General features: G+C 33.5%; 1 protein-coding gene across 2 annotated transcripts in view; it reads right to left on the bottom strand.

Annotated features, from left to right (window-relative positions):
- Ubr3 (Ubr3 ubiquitin ligase) overlaps nucleotides 1-14,422 on the bottom strand; it is a 452,715-nt gene that overhangs the window by 121,227 nt on the left and 317,066 nt on the right. For both annotated transcript variants that reach the window (XM_090383419.1, XM_090383420.1), the window contains exons 25-26: nucleotides 13,500-13,700; nucleotides 6,103-6,233 (exon numbers count right to left, since the gene is read on the bottom strand). In XM_090383419.1, the coding sequence (XP_090239545.1) occupies nucleotides 6,103-6,233; nucleotides 13,500-13,700 (332 nt within the window). The remainder of the gene's footprint in view (nucleotides 1-6,102; nucleotides 6,234-13,499; nucleotides 13,701-14,422) is intronic.

The raw sequence follows: 14,422 nt of genomic DNA, 5'->3' as shown, positions 1-14,422 counted from the left end.
GTTTTTTTTTGTTTTTTTTTTACAAAGACTAACAAGAGCAGTCTTTCCATGGAGGAAAGCACTACATCATCTTAATTTTCAAATCATAAAATGTACTAACCAAGTCTGAGGCTCAATCTGGAAGGAAGAATACCAAAACCCTATTCTCCAATAAGGTTGTTGTTGTTTGGTTTTTTAGGAGCATTAGCAACTAAGGCCATATTGCTCCGGAATATGCGGTGGTCATTCCCTGACCTTTCCGCATCCTCCGTATTTGGTGGTGACGGGCTCGAACCCCGGTCTAATCAAGAAGCGTGTGGTACGCACTGCTGCTCCTTCCTGCCTGGCTACGGAGGCGCCCTCCAATAAGGTTTGGTAAAAATTGCTTTGAAGTACATAAGGAAACAAAGGAATAAGTGTTTATTCTTTTAACTATTAAAGTCTTGATGCAAAATTTTATAACATACTTTGTTAATCAGTGATGGGTTCTTTCTAAAAATTTTGTACATTTTCCTTTCAAATCCTTGAGATGAAGCAGAGTTTCACAAAGATTTTTAAAAACTAGAGATTCAAACAGGTTTGACATGGCTAGATTTGGAACACTTGACAGATATTTTGTTACCTAGAAGGTTGCTTTCTGATTAGTTTGAATGCCTAAAATGTCCCATGTGTATAAATACAGAGTATGATTGTCAATACCTCATTTGAATGAGTTTGAACAACAGCATACTGGTAGAGAGAAATACTAATTTTCGAATAGAAAGATGAAATTAATCAATATATATATATATAAGCAAATGGGAAGTAAAATACACAAACAGGAAACTATTTGCTGGGCAAATGTACTGTTGGCATATCATTCCTTAGGCAAATGTAGCACTGACAGGTCTTACCTATTAAGCAACCACACCATTAAGATATGACTGTTGGGCAATTGAAGTTATATTATGCACCATGTAAGTTTGAGAAGTAGGTGTATCTAAGACTACAAACTACCCCACAAACAATAAATATTTACTGAAAGAAGTGCATTTTGTTATTCTTGGGAAATCAAGCCATCTGCATATGGCTTGAGTGGAAATATAATATGATTTTTTTATATAAGTTTAGACTTGATTAAACATCCCTCTTTATTAAATTTACAATAATGTACTACAGTCTTTATGTAGCAAAACACTCCTAAAGGAGTACTTCTGGTGTGAACTAAAGCTTTAATAGACTCTTTGAATATAAAGATGATCAAAAGAATAATAACTTTTGTGAAATTAAAATACTACTCTAATGGTGAAGAAGTAATTGTAAACTGTAACAAGTAATGCTGATGAGGTGACAACTGCTGCTTGCATATGAGCAAAAATTAAAATAAAAATTCAGAAATAAATAAATAAGCAAAAGAGTCAATTGATAATCAATTTGCACTATGCATTATATAATTTCAAAATTTCTTAATTTCTTTTATATTTTAGATAATTTGAAATTCTATTATTTGTTATATAACCTCAAAATTCCTATTATATTTTATATTATCTTAAATTCTCTTATTTATTATGACTTCAAAATTGGTTTTTCTTTAGCACATTTTGATCATTACAGAAACAGAGAACCCCTTATCATTGTTTTTTCCTTTCAATTTGGGAGGCTGACCACAGACGAAGTATCCAAATTGTACATATACAATGATATAAGTTTTGTATATTATCCTTTGTGTATATGTAACATACTTTACCTATGTGTTCTCCATAGATTTATCTGGATATGTCTCTTAATATATAATTCTCTTACTATAATCTTCCCCATCAACTAATAATATGGTATATAAATAAGCAAAAGCCTACACTCACCCAGAGAGGCACAACGGCCTGGTCACCTGTTTAAAATATGGCACAACTGATGCCATACACTACCTGGAAAATCCCAACTCCACTTAACTCTAAAGAAGAAAACCCTAAAAATGAATGAAAAAGTGGGGAACCATAATGACCACATTTTAAAGAGGTATCAGTCCTGTGGAAATTCCCAAACAATTGCATTTCTGTCATTCTTGCAAACAGCAAAAGAACCACACATATCCCAATGCAAGTGATCAACACAGATTGACAACAGAAGCCACATTTTAAATGCGGTTATCCCAATAACTAGGAAACAGCTAAAACTAAAAGAAAAAAAAGGAAAGTTAAGTGGAGTTAGTATTTCCTAGATTGTTTCCAGCAGCAGTTATGCTATACTTTAAGTAGCGAGGTGCTGCTGTGTTGTATTTATTTCCATTTTTGTTCATCTGCAAGTGGCAGTTAGCACTCCATCATCATTACTGGTTGCAGTTTGCAATTACTTCAATGTGGTATAACAGTGTTTTAATTTTGCAAAATTCATTACTTGATCATACCACTTTTTCTTCAACTTTTTTTTTTCAACTTTCTTTAAAAGAACTTTTGTTTTTAGAATAGGCTTAAGTTAAGGAGATAAAGAAGTAATTATTTCTGAGTCTGAATTGCAATACTTATCACAGATTACCACTTTCATGGATAGCACAAGGACTATGATTGTTATTCTTCCAAACTCTGGAAAGGACCCATGTTCAAGTCCAGTTAAGATGGCTGAAATTTTATCAGCTACTTTCACATCATAAAATAACATAAGCTTTAGGAGACGATTGCACCTCAGCACACGCACCCTCTCCCAGAAAAACTAATCACAGAATCCATGCAATGGACTTTGGACACACATATTTCAAAAAATCAGCAATTCTCAAACATTATATTTGGGTCATCATTATATTTGCTAGGGATCATGAAAATATATTTCTTTTGCACCTATATTTTTGTTATATTTAATAAAATATTATTTCTGTTGCACAAATCACAAAAATTAATATAGCAAACTTGTATCTTTTACAACATGTCATCTAAATCATAATTAGTTAGCATTGAATAATTTTAAATACATGCTTTTTTTTTTTTTTTAAGTAAAGCAGCAATCTCATGCTTGCTTCGAGTAATAAGTTTAAGTAAAGCAGCAATCTCATGCTTGCTTCGAGTAATCTTATTTATGCATGTTTTTTGTAATTAGTACAGTAAGATATTGTAAATTTTATTTCACAATTTAATTCAAAAACGACTTAAGCAAAAAGAAAAAAAAAAAAAAAAAAAGAGGTATGTTGACAAAATTCATCAAGTATCGGTTTTCTTCGATAATTATAGCAAGAGTGGAATAGCTGCAATGTGTCTTATGCATAGGTGTTCTTTTCAATGAACCACTGAAATAAATCAATTGCAACATCATTTAAAATATTAAACAAGATCAATTCAAGAAGAGGATGTGCATTCTTTTTCTTTTAAAGTACAGGTAGTTCTCGACTTTAGAAGTTAATTCGTTCCTAGCACACGCTCGTAAAGCGAAAACTCGTAAAGCGGGAATTTATTCCCCACAGAAATAAGGTTAAAAATAGGAGTTACGTTCTCAACAATGAAATTAGTTAGCTAATTAGTTTATGTTTAAACAATGATTAATTTATCGAAAGAAATGAAAATGTAGCCTGTAAAATCAAGCAAATTATAATAATAGAGAAATTATTTATGACTGACAAATGTTAAAGAATGTTTATTCTTCATCATCATTGACTAAATGCACACTCGCTGATCACTCATTACTGGCTCGGCACTCGTTGGTTTGTTGCACAAGAAGTCGTCTTCTTCAGAAATGTTTCAAGAGGCATTTGTTTCCAAGATAATCTTCTCTTTTAATTATAAATTTCAATTGCATGCATAAGCATTTTTTAACGGCACACACAAGTTGCAACTAACACGATTTGCGTGGAGTACCAAGTTTACGAAGCTTTAAAAAAAAAGAATGAAGAGAAGAGTCTGAAAATTTATTTATGATTTTTATACGATTGAAGATTTCAGTAAAGAGCAAACACATTTCACCATAATAATGTAAAAAAACCACACAATTCCAACTATTGGTATTTTCAAAAAAGGCAAGAAGATAGAGTTTATACCCGTTTATAATTGCTTGCAGTAACAGAAAAGCCCAATAAACTAGAAAGTGCAAATTGTTTTATGTCGTGACCTCCAGAAATGTGCTTTAGAAAAATATCACAGAGGCGTTTAAAATTGATTCTTATAACGAAACATATGATAACGATGAAAGTGTAGTGCATTTTAATGATTTGAATTGGTAATTAATACAATTTACAAAACACGCTCATGACCTTTTATATGGCCTTAATGTCATGCTCGTGACCTTAAAAATGACATTTTAGACAGATAAATAGCTTAGTTAAACAGCAAAAATTTGAACTTCCAAGATTTTGAAATGAATTACCAAAAAACAATGTGTTATTGGGTTCACATTATGATATTTTAACAATACGATGGTGTCTCTGGAACTGATTAATATCGTAAAGCGGGGTACACTGTACTGTATAGCTATGCATGTGGTTTAGAATGTGGTATTTATGAATGCTTAACATTCAAATTTGAGTTTAAGTTACTTAAACGTATTATTTTTTTAAAATTTATATGTTTATTTCATTATAAAAAGGTGTATAGCATCTTTTTAATTTAGTGGCAATCTATAATTGATGTTTACTTAGTACCTCTATATAAAGAATAAAATTATTATATACTGTATATATATAATTTGTATTATGAAATGTTTATAATTATATTATTGTAATAACTATCACATAACATATTTTTTAATATTATATATATATATATATATATATATATATAGAGAGAGAGAGAGAGAGAGAGAGAGAATCAGATCTAACAGATTGAAAATTGAGTATATTAAGTAGTAGGGGTGCCACAAAATAAAATAAATTACTTAGGGGTGCCGTTATTAAAAAAAGGTTGAAAACCACTGGTCTAGAGTGTTGCAGCTTTTCTGCCACTGCAACACTCTAGATCAATGGCAACTACAAAGCTGAGAAACATTTGGATAGACTGCAGAAACTGAAGGAAAGAGACTGGGAGTGTTGAAGAGTGGCAAGTACATCCTGTCAGTCCTATTAAATACTGTGAACCAGGGGCTTGTGGAAACCCCAAGAGTTGATATTAATGCAGGGGTGATATGTATGAAGCAGCATGGCATCAGGATTCATGGAAAACATGACAACTGATGTTTCTCCATGCAATACACAGCACTAACTTTCCTAGTGCAAAACCCATCATAATTGGTTCCTGGATTGCTGTGTTATGGGAATGAATCACAGTACACAGTTTTTCAATCTGGTGGGTGCTTGGGTCTGGTGGATGCCCAGAGAATGTTATTTAACAGAGCGTGCTGCCCCATCTGTGAAGGATGGTGGAAGTGCTGTCACTGCCTGGGGTTGTTTCTTATGGTTTGGTCTTGGATCACTGGTAATTGTTCCTGAAAAAATGAATATCATGTAGTACACTGACATTCTGGTTAATTTTGCTCTTCTTACACTGTGCCAACAGTACGGGGAGGCCCCCCTTTCTGTTTTAGCACAATGCATCATGTCCCACACTACACATTTTGTAGCGACTTGGTTGCCTTTGGCCTTAAAGTTTCACCAGCATGCCCTGAACTAAACCCCATCGAATTAAGGCCAAAAGCAACCTAAACACCAAAGAATGCTGCCTTCAGGCTAGAAAAACACTTACAACCAGTAGCGCCGACCGGGCTAGCCGAGTGGGTAAAGTACCTGCCCGGCAACCCAAAGGTCGCGGGTTCGATTCCCGCCTCGGGCTTGGATCAAAGTACTGCAAAAAACCTTGGGAGGTGCAATATGGCCACAGAAGCCGATGCGCCAACAACTACCAAATCAAAAAAAAAAAAAAAAAAAAAAAAAAAAACAACCAGTAGCTAAATTAAATGCTGTGTTGAAGGAAGAATGGACCAAAATACAGCCTTCCTATTATCAAAAACTGGTTTGGAATCTACTGATGAGGATATAGTGCAACATTTTGTTAAATATTGTATCAATAAAAGGTTCTTTGAAATGCGAAGGTGTCAGGTTACTTTTGGCAATGTAGTGTGTGTGTGTGTGTGTGTGTGTGTGTGTGTGTGTGTGTGTGTGTGTGTGTGTGTGTAATGCCATGATGATTTAATATCAATACCTTTTATACATATAGATAGAGAATTTTCACTAACCTTGCAATTGAACAAACAAAGAGGAACAAACTATGATTATCTGGAGATGGCCTTAAAGAACGATACTGTGGGTAAGTGTAAATAGTAAGATCTTCCATTATGCCTTTCATAGCAGTTAAGATATTAGGTGCCTGTAAAAATAATTTTTTATTAGATACTTGAATCACCTCAAAAAAACTATTACAATCTGAATGAATTTAAGAACTATTTTTTACTGCACAGTGAACTGCATGCAAAACAAATCTATAAGTTCAGTGAAGTTTGATCAATTTTGGAGCATTTTTTTATGAGGTTCTTAGTATTATTAACATCTTAACAATGGACTACTGTTGTTCTGACCAACACAATGTGTCGGAAGATGACTTCTTTTACACTGTGACGGTCAAGAAAACTATGTTCATATCTGAATATTATTTTTGTCAAAAAATTAGGTTAGTCTTACTTAGTGAAATTTTAAATTAACAAATGAACAGAACCCCCCCCCCATTGCCTTTTTTCAGTAAGACTGAAAATGAAAGAAATTGTGGCCTGGTAGTTTTCTTAAAACATAATTATCTAAAATGTAGTTATAACTCCTACACTTTTTTCTTTATCAGTAGAGATCACAGAAATTTTTTTTTACTCATCTCCTTTTGAGCAGAGAAACTGTCTGAAGAGGCTGAAATTTCAAAAAAGCGTGTTCTTTATATATATGGCTGTCTGTCAATTTTTATCATTAATAATATAATTAAAATTAAAAGTAAACATCCAAAATTGGTCAATGTTACTTGGAAATTGGTAGTCATAATGGCTTAAAATACATAAGGATAATTCGACACTGATCCTTATGTATTTTAACTGAAACTTTTGTTTTTGTATGGTAATTTTTTGTTATTTTATATAAACTGCTACTGAAATTGATTTTTAAAAAACTTGACTAAGATGAAAATTTTACCTTCTCTATTAATCAGCCAATTTGGTGGTAAAAATCCTATAAGCGACTTGTATCTGTAAATGTGTATTATAATGACTAGTTTCATTTCGCAGAATGGAAAACCAATTTCCTGGTGAAGTTTTCAGAACTCATTACTTTTTTTTATTATGATCTCCTCTAACAGGATCTAAACTTATAGTCTATACATAGAAAAGAAAGTGTAAATTTAAATTCTTGAATGTTCATATGCTTTCGTTTACATGCAATCTCCTTTCCATGAATGTAGTATAATACATCACATTCATTTATTTATTATTATTATTTTTTTGTTTCAGCAAATTTATTATTACGATTAAAGACTAAGTTTATGATATCCAAGACCTTTAAATAATTTAGAGATAAAAATTAATGATAAAAATATTATTAATTTCTTATTAAATATAGATATGGTATAGTGCAGTACTGCACTGCACTAAACTGTACTTACTGATTTCACAAAACACAGTCACATAAATTCAAAATTTATGGATATAAAATCCTTATCAAAATTTAAAGTTTTATTCCATATAAAGATTTTATCCTTTTTTTGTAGAGGTTAGGGCAATAGCCCCAGTTTTGTATGTAGTTGGAAACACACTATGTTCTGTACAGCATTATACTGAAAACACATATGCTTATGGGATATCTAATATACACCATGCAGGTGTTTATAATTAAAAATCTTTATTAATTATTATTTACACAATTTATCTGGTTTCTCACTGTTTGGAATGTATTATTATTATTATTATTATTACTAGCCATATAGTGCAAGAAAGCCTAAGTCTTATGCTGCATCAGCTAAAAAAAATTTCCACGTTACCCTGAGAGAGAGAGAGAGAGAGAGAGAGAGAGAGAGAGAGAGCGAGAGAGAGAGAGTCAGAAGTAGAAGGGAATCACCAATGAAGAGAAGAAGAAGCCAGCTCAGAGCCCTGGCAGTTGACCAGATGCATGCTTATGTGCTCTGTGTTTTTTGATCTATTAACGTGGATTTAATGCAGTTAGCAGTTAAACTTAGGTGGCTTCTCTAAGTGAGATTGTTTTAACTTTATTAGAGGCATATGATGCAAGAAAGCAAGCTTATGCAGATCAGCCAAAAAAACCTCTCCCATTTCACCCCTCCATTCGTTCCAAATGCCTGTCCAGTTCAGCCTTAAATTTATTTAGGCTATTGGCTTCCACAACAAAAGATGGAAGCCTGTTCCACCAATCAACTACCCGCTGGCTAAAGGCAAATTTTCGCACATCTATTCTACAACTATCTTTCCTCAATTTGAAACTGTGCCCCCTCAGGTTCTTCGTCTGAGCAAGAGGAGGAATCCCGTCAGCATTCAGCTTGCTCAACCCATTCAAGGCCTTATACAGGTGCCTACTTTCCAGGTGCTGCAATTTGCAGAACTTAAGCCTTTCTTGGTAAGAGCACCCCTTTGTTCCCCTCACCAATCTTGTTGCCCTTCTTTGTACTCATTCTAGCAACTTTACATCCTTCCTAAAATGGGGCCTCCAGACCTGTACACAGTACTCTAGGTGTGGCCCGACCATTGCCTTGTATAACAGGATAATCACCTCCCTGTCCCTGCTAGCAAAATTCCTATATATCATTGACAAGGCTCCATGACCTGCCCTGGCAGCCTGTCTGCACTGCTCAGCGAACTTCATATTTGACTGCACAATTACCCCCAAATCTTTTTCACTTTCTACTTCCCTGAGTGTAGTATCACACAGTTGGTACTACACTTCATTTCTCTTCGGTTATTGCTACCCATATGCAGTACTTTGTATTGTGCTCTGTGTGTATTTTTTTTTTAATCACTTGGCTTTTATTATACTTGCTTTTCAATTTCAAAACGACTTCATACTCAGTAATTGTTAAAAAGGAGCCATGAAATAGTCAATGGGTTAAATAAATCACGTCTTTGTTTTTAAGCTATTTTGTTGAATTTTTGCTCTATGAGAAATTTCATTTAACTGTTACATGTAACTCAACTAGCCATATAAGGAATACAGTACATCTTTGTTAATTCAAAGTGATTATTTGAAATTAAATGTATTTTGAAGGTGCTACTGTACCCCAACAAACAGTATAGGATATTTATGCATTTTAGTACAGATTATTTTAAAAACATCTACAGTGAAATTCAAAGTCTGATCTGGGTCCCATGACTTGGGAATAGCTTGTCTAATTTGAAAAAACTGCCAGAACCAACTACCAGTAAATATCAAAGAAGATGATGAAAACAAGAGGAATAAAGCACTTTTAACCGAAACACATTAAATCTAAATAACTGATTATTTCCAGTTGGATATTATACAATGTGTAGCTATTAAATAACAAGACTGTTGCAATAAAATAAATATAATGAATTATTTCTTCCCTTACAAGTTATCCCCTTCAAAATAATTGCCTCTGGCTTGCACACACTGTTCCATACATTTCTTTTAAGCATAGAAACATTTCTGGAAGCCCTTTTAACACTTTGGTATTTTTTTTTGAATGACTTCACTGGACTGAAGATGGGTTCCCTTAAGTATACTTTTCAATTTAGGGAAAAGGGAAAAAGTCACAAGGGGCTAAGTCACAAAATTCACAATTTGAGCTTAATGCTCACATTGAGTATCTGTGTTTTAAAGGTGCATTTGTAATGGAGGTCCATGCCGATAGAATAGCAATACCAGTGGGACCTGCTCCTAGCATATTCCACTGTTGCCATATGCTATGCAAATTTTAGTTGTGAAAGAGATTCGTGCAAATATGAATGTTGTTGAGGTCACCCATCAACATCTGTCAATTTACAAATAGTTGAATTTCTGCAGAACAGAAACCTTTCTCAATCAATGAACACAGTCTATTGTACAAAACCATTATAATTTTGATTACCCTTTTAGATAGATTTAGGAAGAATCCAAAGGGGTTTCTTTTACAGTTCATAACTATGAATGGGGAAGTGATATACCTTTTGATACCAAATCCATGTGTCAAAACATGACCTGGACACACACATCTCTGCCAAAAAGCAATCACCTGTTTTTCATGTATTAGAATGCTCAGCCTTGTTGCTGATTATTTTGAGCATGCAGCCATAATGGTCAGTATTATGCACAAATAATAGTGAAACTGTGTGAAACCATCATGATGAAGTGGAAAAGTTGTGTTTTGATATTCTTTTCCACCAAGCCAATGCACCAGCACATAGGTCCATTGCTACAATGTCAACCATTGCAAAAACTTAAGCTGAGTGATGGGTTGCCTGACAGGTGCTGCTCAAAAATTAACCAATAATCAATGATTAAAAGTCTGAAATTTTTTCTATCTTCCTAAATATTGCCAATCTTTTACTGCAATAGTTTCTGAAGTGATTTTTTTATGGTTTTCATACAGAAATTGCACGCAAGAACCTATCAGGCAACTTACTGTTGTCTTTGTAGCTATCTGACTTTTTGCTCAAAGAGCGTTGTGGCACTGGACACAAGTGCTGATGCTATGTTATTTATAGTTTCAGGTTACTTGTTTTTTTTCTCCCACTAGTTCAATGAACATCTGCAGTCTTACCCTATTTGTTCTTGAAAAATCTATTACTGTTTTTTCACATAGTAAACAGAAAACAAAACCTGACATTCTCTCAAGATCGTCACTACAATGCAGGAAGCAAGATGCTGTTGTTATTGGATTTTAACAGCATCGGTAACTAAGGCCAAGTTGCTCTGTGTATATTGTCTGTTAAGTGAGTGTGTTCTGGGGTTGATTTTCTGTTTGCTGGATTAAAAGTCCGAGTTTCCAGGAGAAAAACCGACTAACTCAATCACGTTGTGAAAAAGACCCATAAAAATTGCTCCCCTCATCAGCGAGATTCGAACTCAGGTCTTTTCCACCTGGTGTGGGGAGGATGATGATCCTACCAACTGTGCTACCGAGGGCAAACAAATTTGAAATAAACCTGAAAACAGACGTAACTAACAGTATTGAATATTTATATACATAATAAGCAGAAATATACGAACATGTGCATTTTGAAATTTTTCACTTAAGCCATAGTAAACCGAAAAATGGAACAAAATAAGACTGACATTTCTATTTTATGCTTAAAATGGGTTTTTCACCCAGCTTTTAGCAAAATTACTATTTTTTGTATTTTTAAATAAAAGGTGTAAAACATGGCATGTTTTAAAATTTTTTTATTAAAACTTAAAAAGTACATACAATGAGTACTACAGTCCAATAAGAAAAGATGAAATATTGGCACTGTTAAAGTAGAATTTTAAAAAAAAGCAAAACATTTTCCAGAAATTAAAAAGAGAGCTGAGCCTGTCAGGTGAAAAGCCAACGTTTCTGTTATATTTTGGTACCACCAACTGCTGGGCTAAGAAGCACCTTAATGGACAACAATTTCACTCAGACAAAGTGATGATGTGGAAGACAACACTGCAGAGGTCAGAGTCTTTTTTTTGTGCAGTAAAAAAGGACTTAAGCACCACTGGGAAAATTGCATTGCATTTCAAGGAGGCCATGGCAAACACGGAAGTAACTTAATAAAGCTGTATATTTTCATAGCCATTCTATGTGCTTTCTGAACTGCCTTTGTACATTTGGGAGAAGTAGATAAAATATGAAGCTAGGGAAGATGTTTTCTTTTTTTAATGGTTGCTATATAATCTTTGCTTCTTTTAATCCTGCAATTTTAATACCAACATTAATACTCCCATATGAGAAATGTACATAATATTATGATTCAGTTTCATCAACTTCTGGATCTGGATTGCAGAGAATTTCAGATTTTGAAAGCCAAAATCAAATAACAATGACTGATAGATGCAATCTCCTCCTCTTATTTTAAAGTCTATCTATTTTCATGCTGCTATCTATTATAAACTGTCTACAATTACTTAGAAACATAAACAAATGACAGCACTTACTTGAAGATTAGGATAATTCATAAATAAATAATTAGTAAATCAAATAAATGCATTATTTGAAATATAATGGGTAAAAATGTGAAATAATTGTGTAAAATAGCATAGCACATTACCATCCTGGTAAATGAATGAATGTAGTGTATAGAAACAATTCTTCAACAATGGGCAGCATCCTATTTAACAGAACATAGTACTGGTGGGCATTCATATTTATATTTCCTTTGACAATATGCAGCTGTCCATCACCAAAAGCAGACATACAGGATCATATTATACACTGTCCCTTGATTTGCATTTAAAGCAACAAAAGTTCAGCACGGAAGAGAAGTGTTTTCCAGTCAGAAGCTACCCAACGATGTGTTTTCACTCATTTAAGTTACTTCCTTCTCTGCCTTCAGACAGAACTTTTTTTATTCTTGCCTAAGTCTAACAACAAGTAACTGCCAGCAAACAGAAATGATATAGCATGTAATACTAGTACTATCTCCATTCCTGGTGCTGCTGAGAGAATGTTTTTTCCTGTCCTTATGTGACATCCTTTACAGCATCTTACCATCAGAAGTTGAACATTGTGGTTTGCTCAAACAAACAAATGTGTAATTAATTTTAATTCTCTATACCTTTTGATAGTTCTTACAAAAGCAGATGGTTGCATTTTGCTTTAGAAGCAATACCAATATTGTTTTGACTTTTGTGATACAAAGCAGTCATAAAACAACATTCAGACAGAAAACTGTTTTGATGACAAATTACAATGAGCCATTAACTGCTACTTTTGAACAGTCTATATCTGAGTGCAGCTGTCGTTCCAACCTATTGCTTGAAAAACTGTACTCACTAGCTGCTCAAAGCATCTTTCTTATTGGTTAATCACGATGCAGTTTCAACCTAAATCCAAAATGTGTTTCCTAACTGTAGAATATTGCTTATAATTTCTGATATAATGGAGATATTGTAAAATTGGATAATCGGAATCGGCATCAAATTTGTAATAAAATGACCATATCCAAATAATCTATGTTTAATTAAGTTAAATTAAAGCTACATTTTATAATCAAACAGAACCATACATCTTTGGAAACATTACTGACTATAATTTTACATGTCTGTGAAAAGTTATCATTAGATATACATTATGCTGGGTTTCAATAGCTTTATCTGGTCATTTTGCCAGACATTAAACCCAAGTTTTCATCTTCCTCATTTATTCATTCAATTAGTATGAATATCGTAATTAGTATGAATATCAATTAGTATGAATATGTGTATCCAAAATTTGTTCCTCTAGGCTCTTGTAAAAATGCATACACAGGTCTTGGCACTAGGTATTGTTGCACTTTGCAGTGGGTGCTGATCTCTTGAGGATTTGTTCTGAGAATTTTAGGAAACTTGAAAGCTCATTACTATGTTTGTAACCCACACTCCAGTTGGGCTTTTTTACTAAGTCAAAGGGAAGTCTCATTATGATACACACAATGAAATATAACACATTATGATGCACACACACACAACGAAAAATGATGTATCAACTTACTGGTGTCAAACTGGTTGACATTAACCGAGCCAGCTCCTGGGCTACAGAATGAACATTATTGGGATGACATCGTACAATGGCATTCATTTCACCTAAATCAGGATTAACAGGAAGGACAGAATTAGCAAGCTGCCGACACAAAGGACACAAATATTCTCCCCGATCCACAGCTAAATTTTGATGCCTTTGTGTTTGCTGGTCCTATATCAAAATAAAGAATGCATAACATGAATGAATTCATATTTTCACTGTATGATTATATAACTGACATAAATTTGTACCTTGGGATAAAAGATAGATAGAATTTAAAAAACTAAATACTAATAAAATCCTTAAGAAAAAAGAAAAAATTAAATCAAAATGATCACATAAGGTCATGCAAAAAAATAGGATACTATTTCAACACAGGTACTGAAACAGTTTCAGAAAATAATACTACTCTGTGTTAGGATTTTCCATTACTGCCTGGAGACCATATTGCTTACCTGTGACAGTGACAGAGCTTGGGCTTAGCATCTTTAAAAATGTATACATTTATTCAAGAGTAGACCTAAAGTTAGTAATATCATTTTTAGTCAAATAACATCACCATTAGATAAATCTATTATTCATTAAAACTCAAAGGCACTGCTGTGATTAGTTTTGGAACTATTTGTTCCATATAAATTCAAATTGAGGAAAGATAGTTATAGAATAGGTGTATGGAAATTTGCCTTTAGCCAGCAGGTAGTTGATTGTTGGAACAAACTTCCATCTGTTGTTGTGAAAGTTGACAGCTTAAATAAATTCAAGGAGGAACTGGACAAACATTTAGAGGGAATGGGTGTGTGACATTGTTTTTTTCTGGCTGACACTACATAAGCTATACACTTGCTTTCTTGCTTGTTTGTTATTTGGTTTTTAGGAGCATTAGCAACTAAGGC

The sequence above is a fragment of the Mastigoproctus giganteus genome, chromosome 10 (assembly GCF_048544385.1).
Source record: "Mastigoproctus giganteus isolate SK-2022 chromosome 10, ASM4854438v1, whole genome shotgun sequence".
NCBI classification, from domain to species: domain Eukaryota; kingdom Metazoa; phylum Arthropoda; class Arachnida; order Uropygi; family Thelyphonidae; genus Mastigoproctus; species Mastigoproctus giganteus.
The sequence above is the reverse complement of the archived record's forward strand: the minus strand, read 5'-3'. Positions and strand labels throughout refer to the sequence as shown.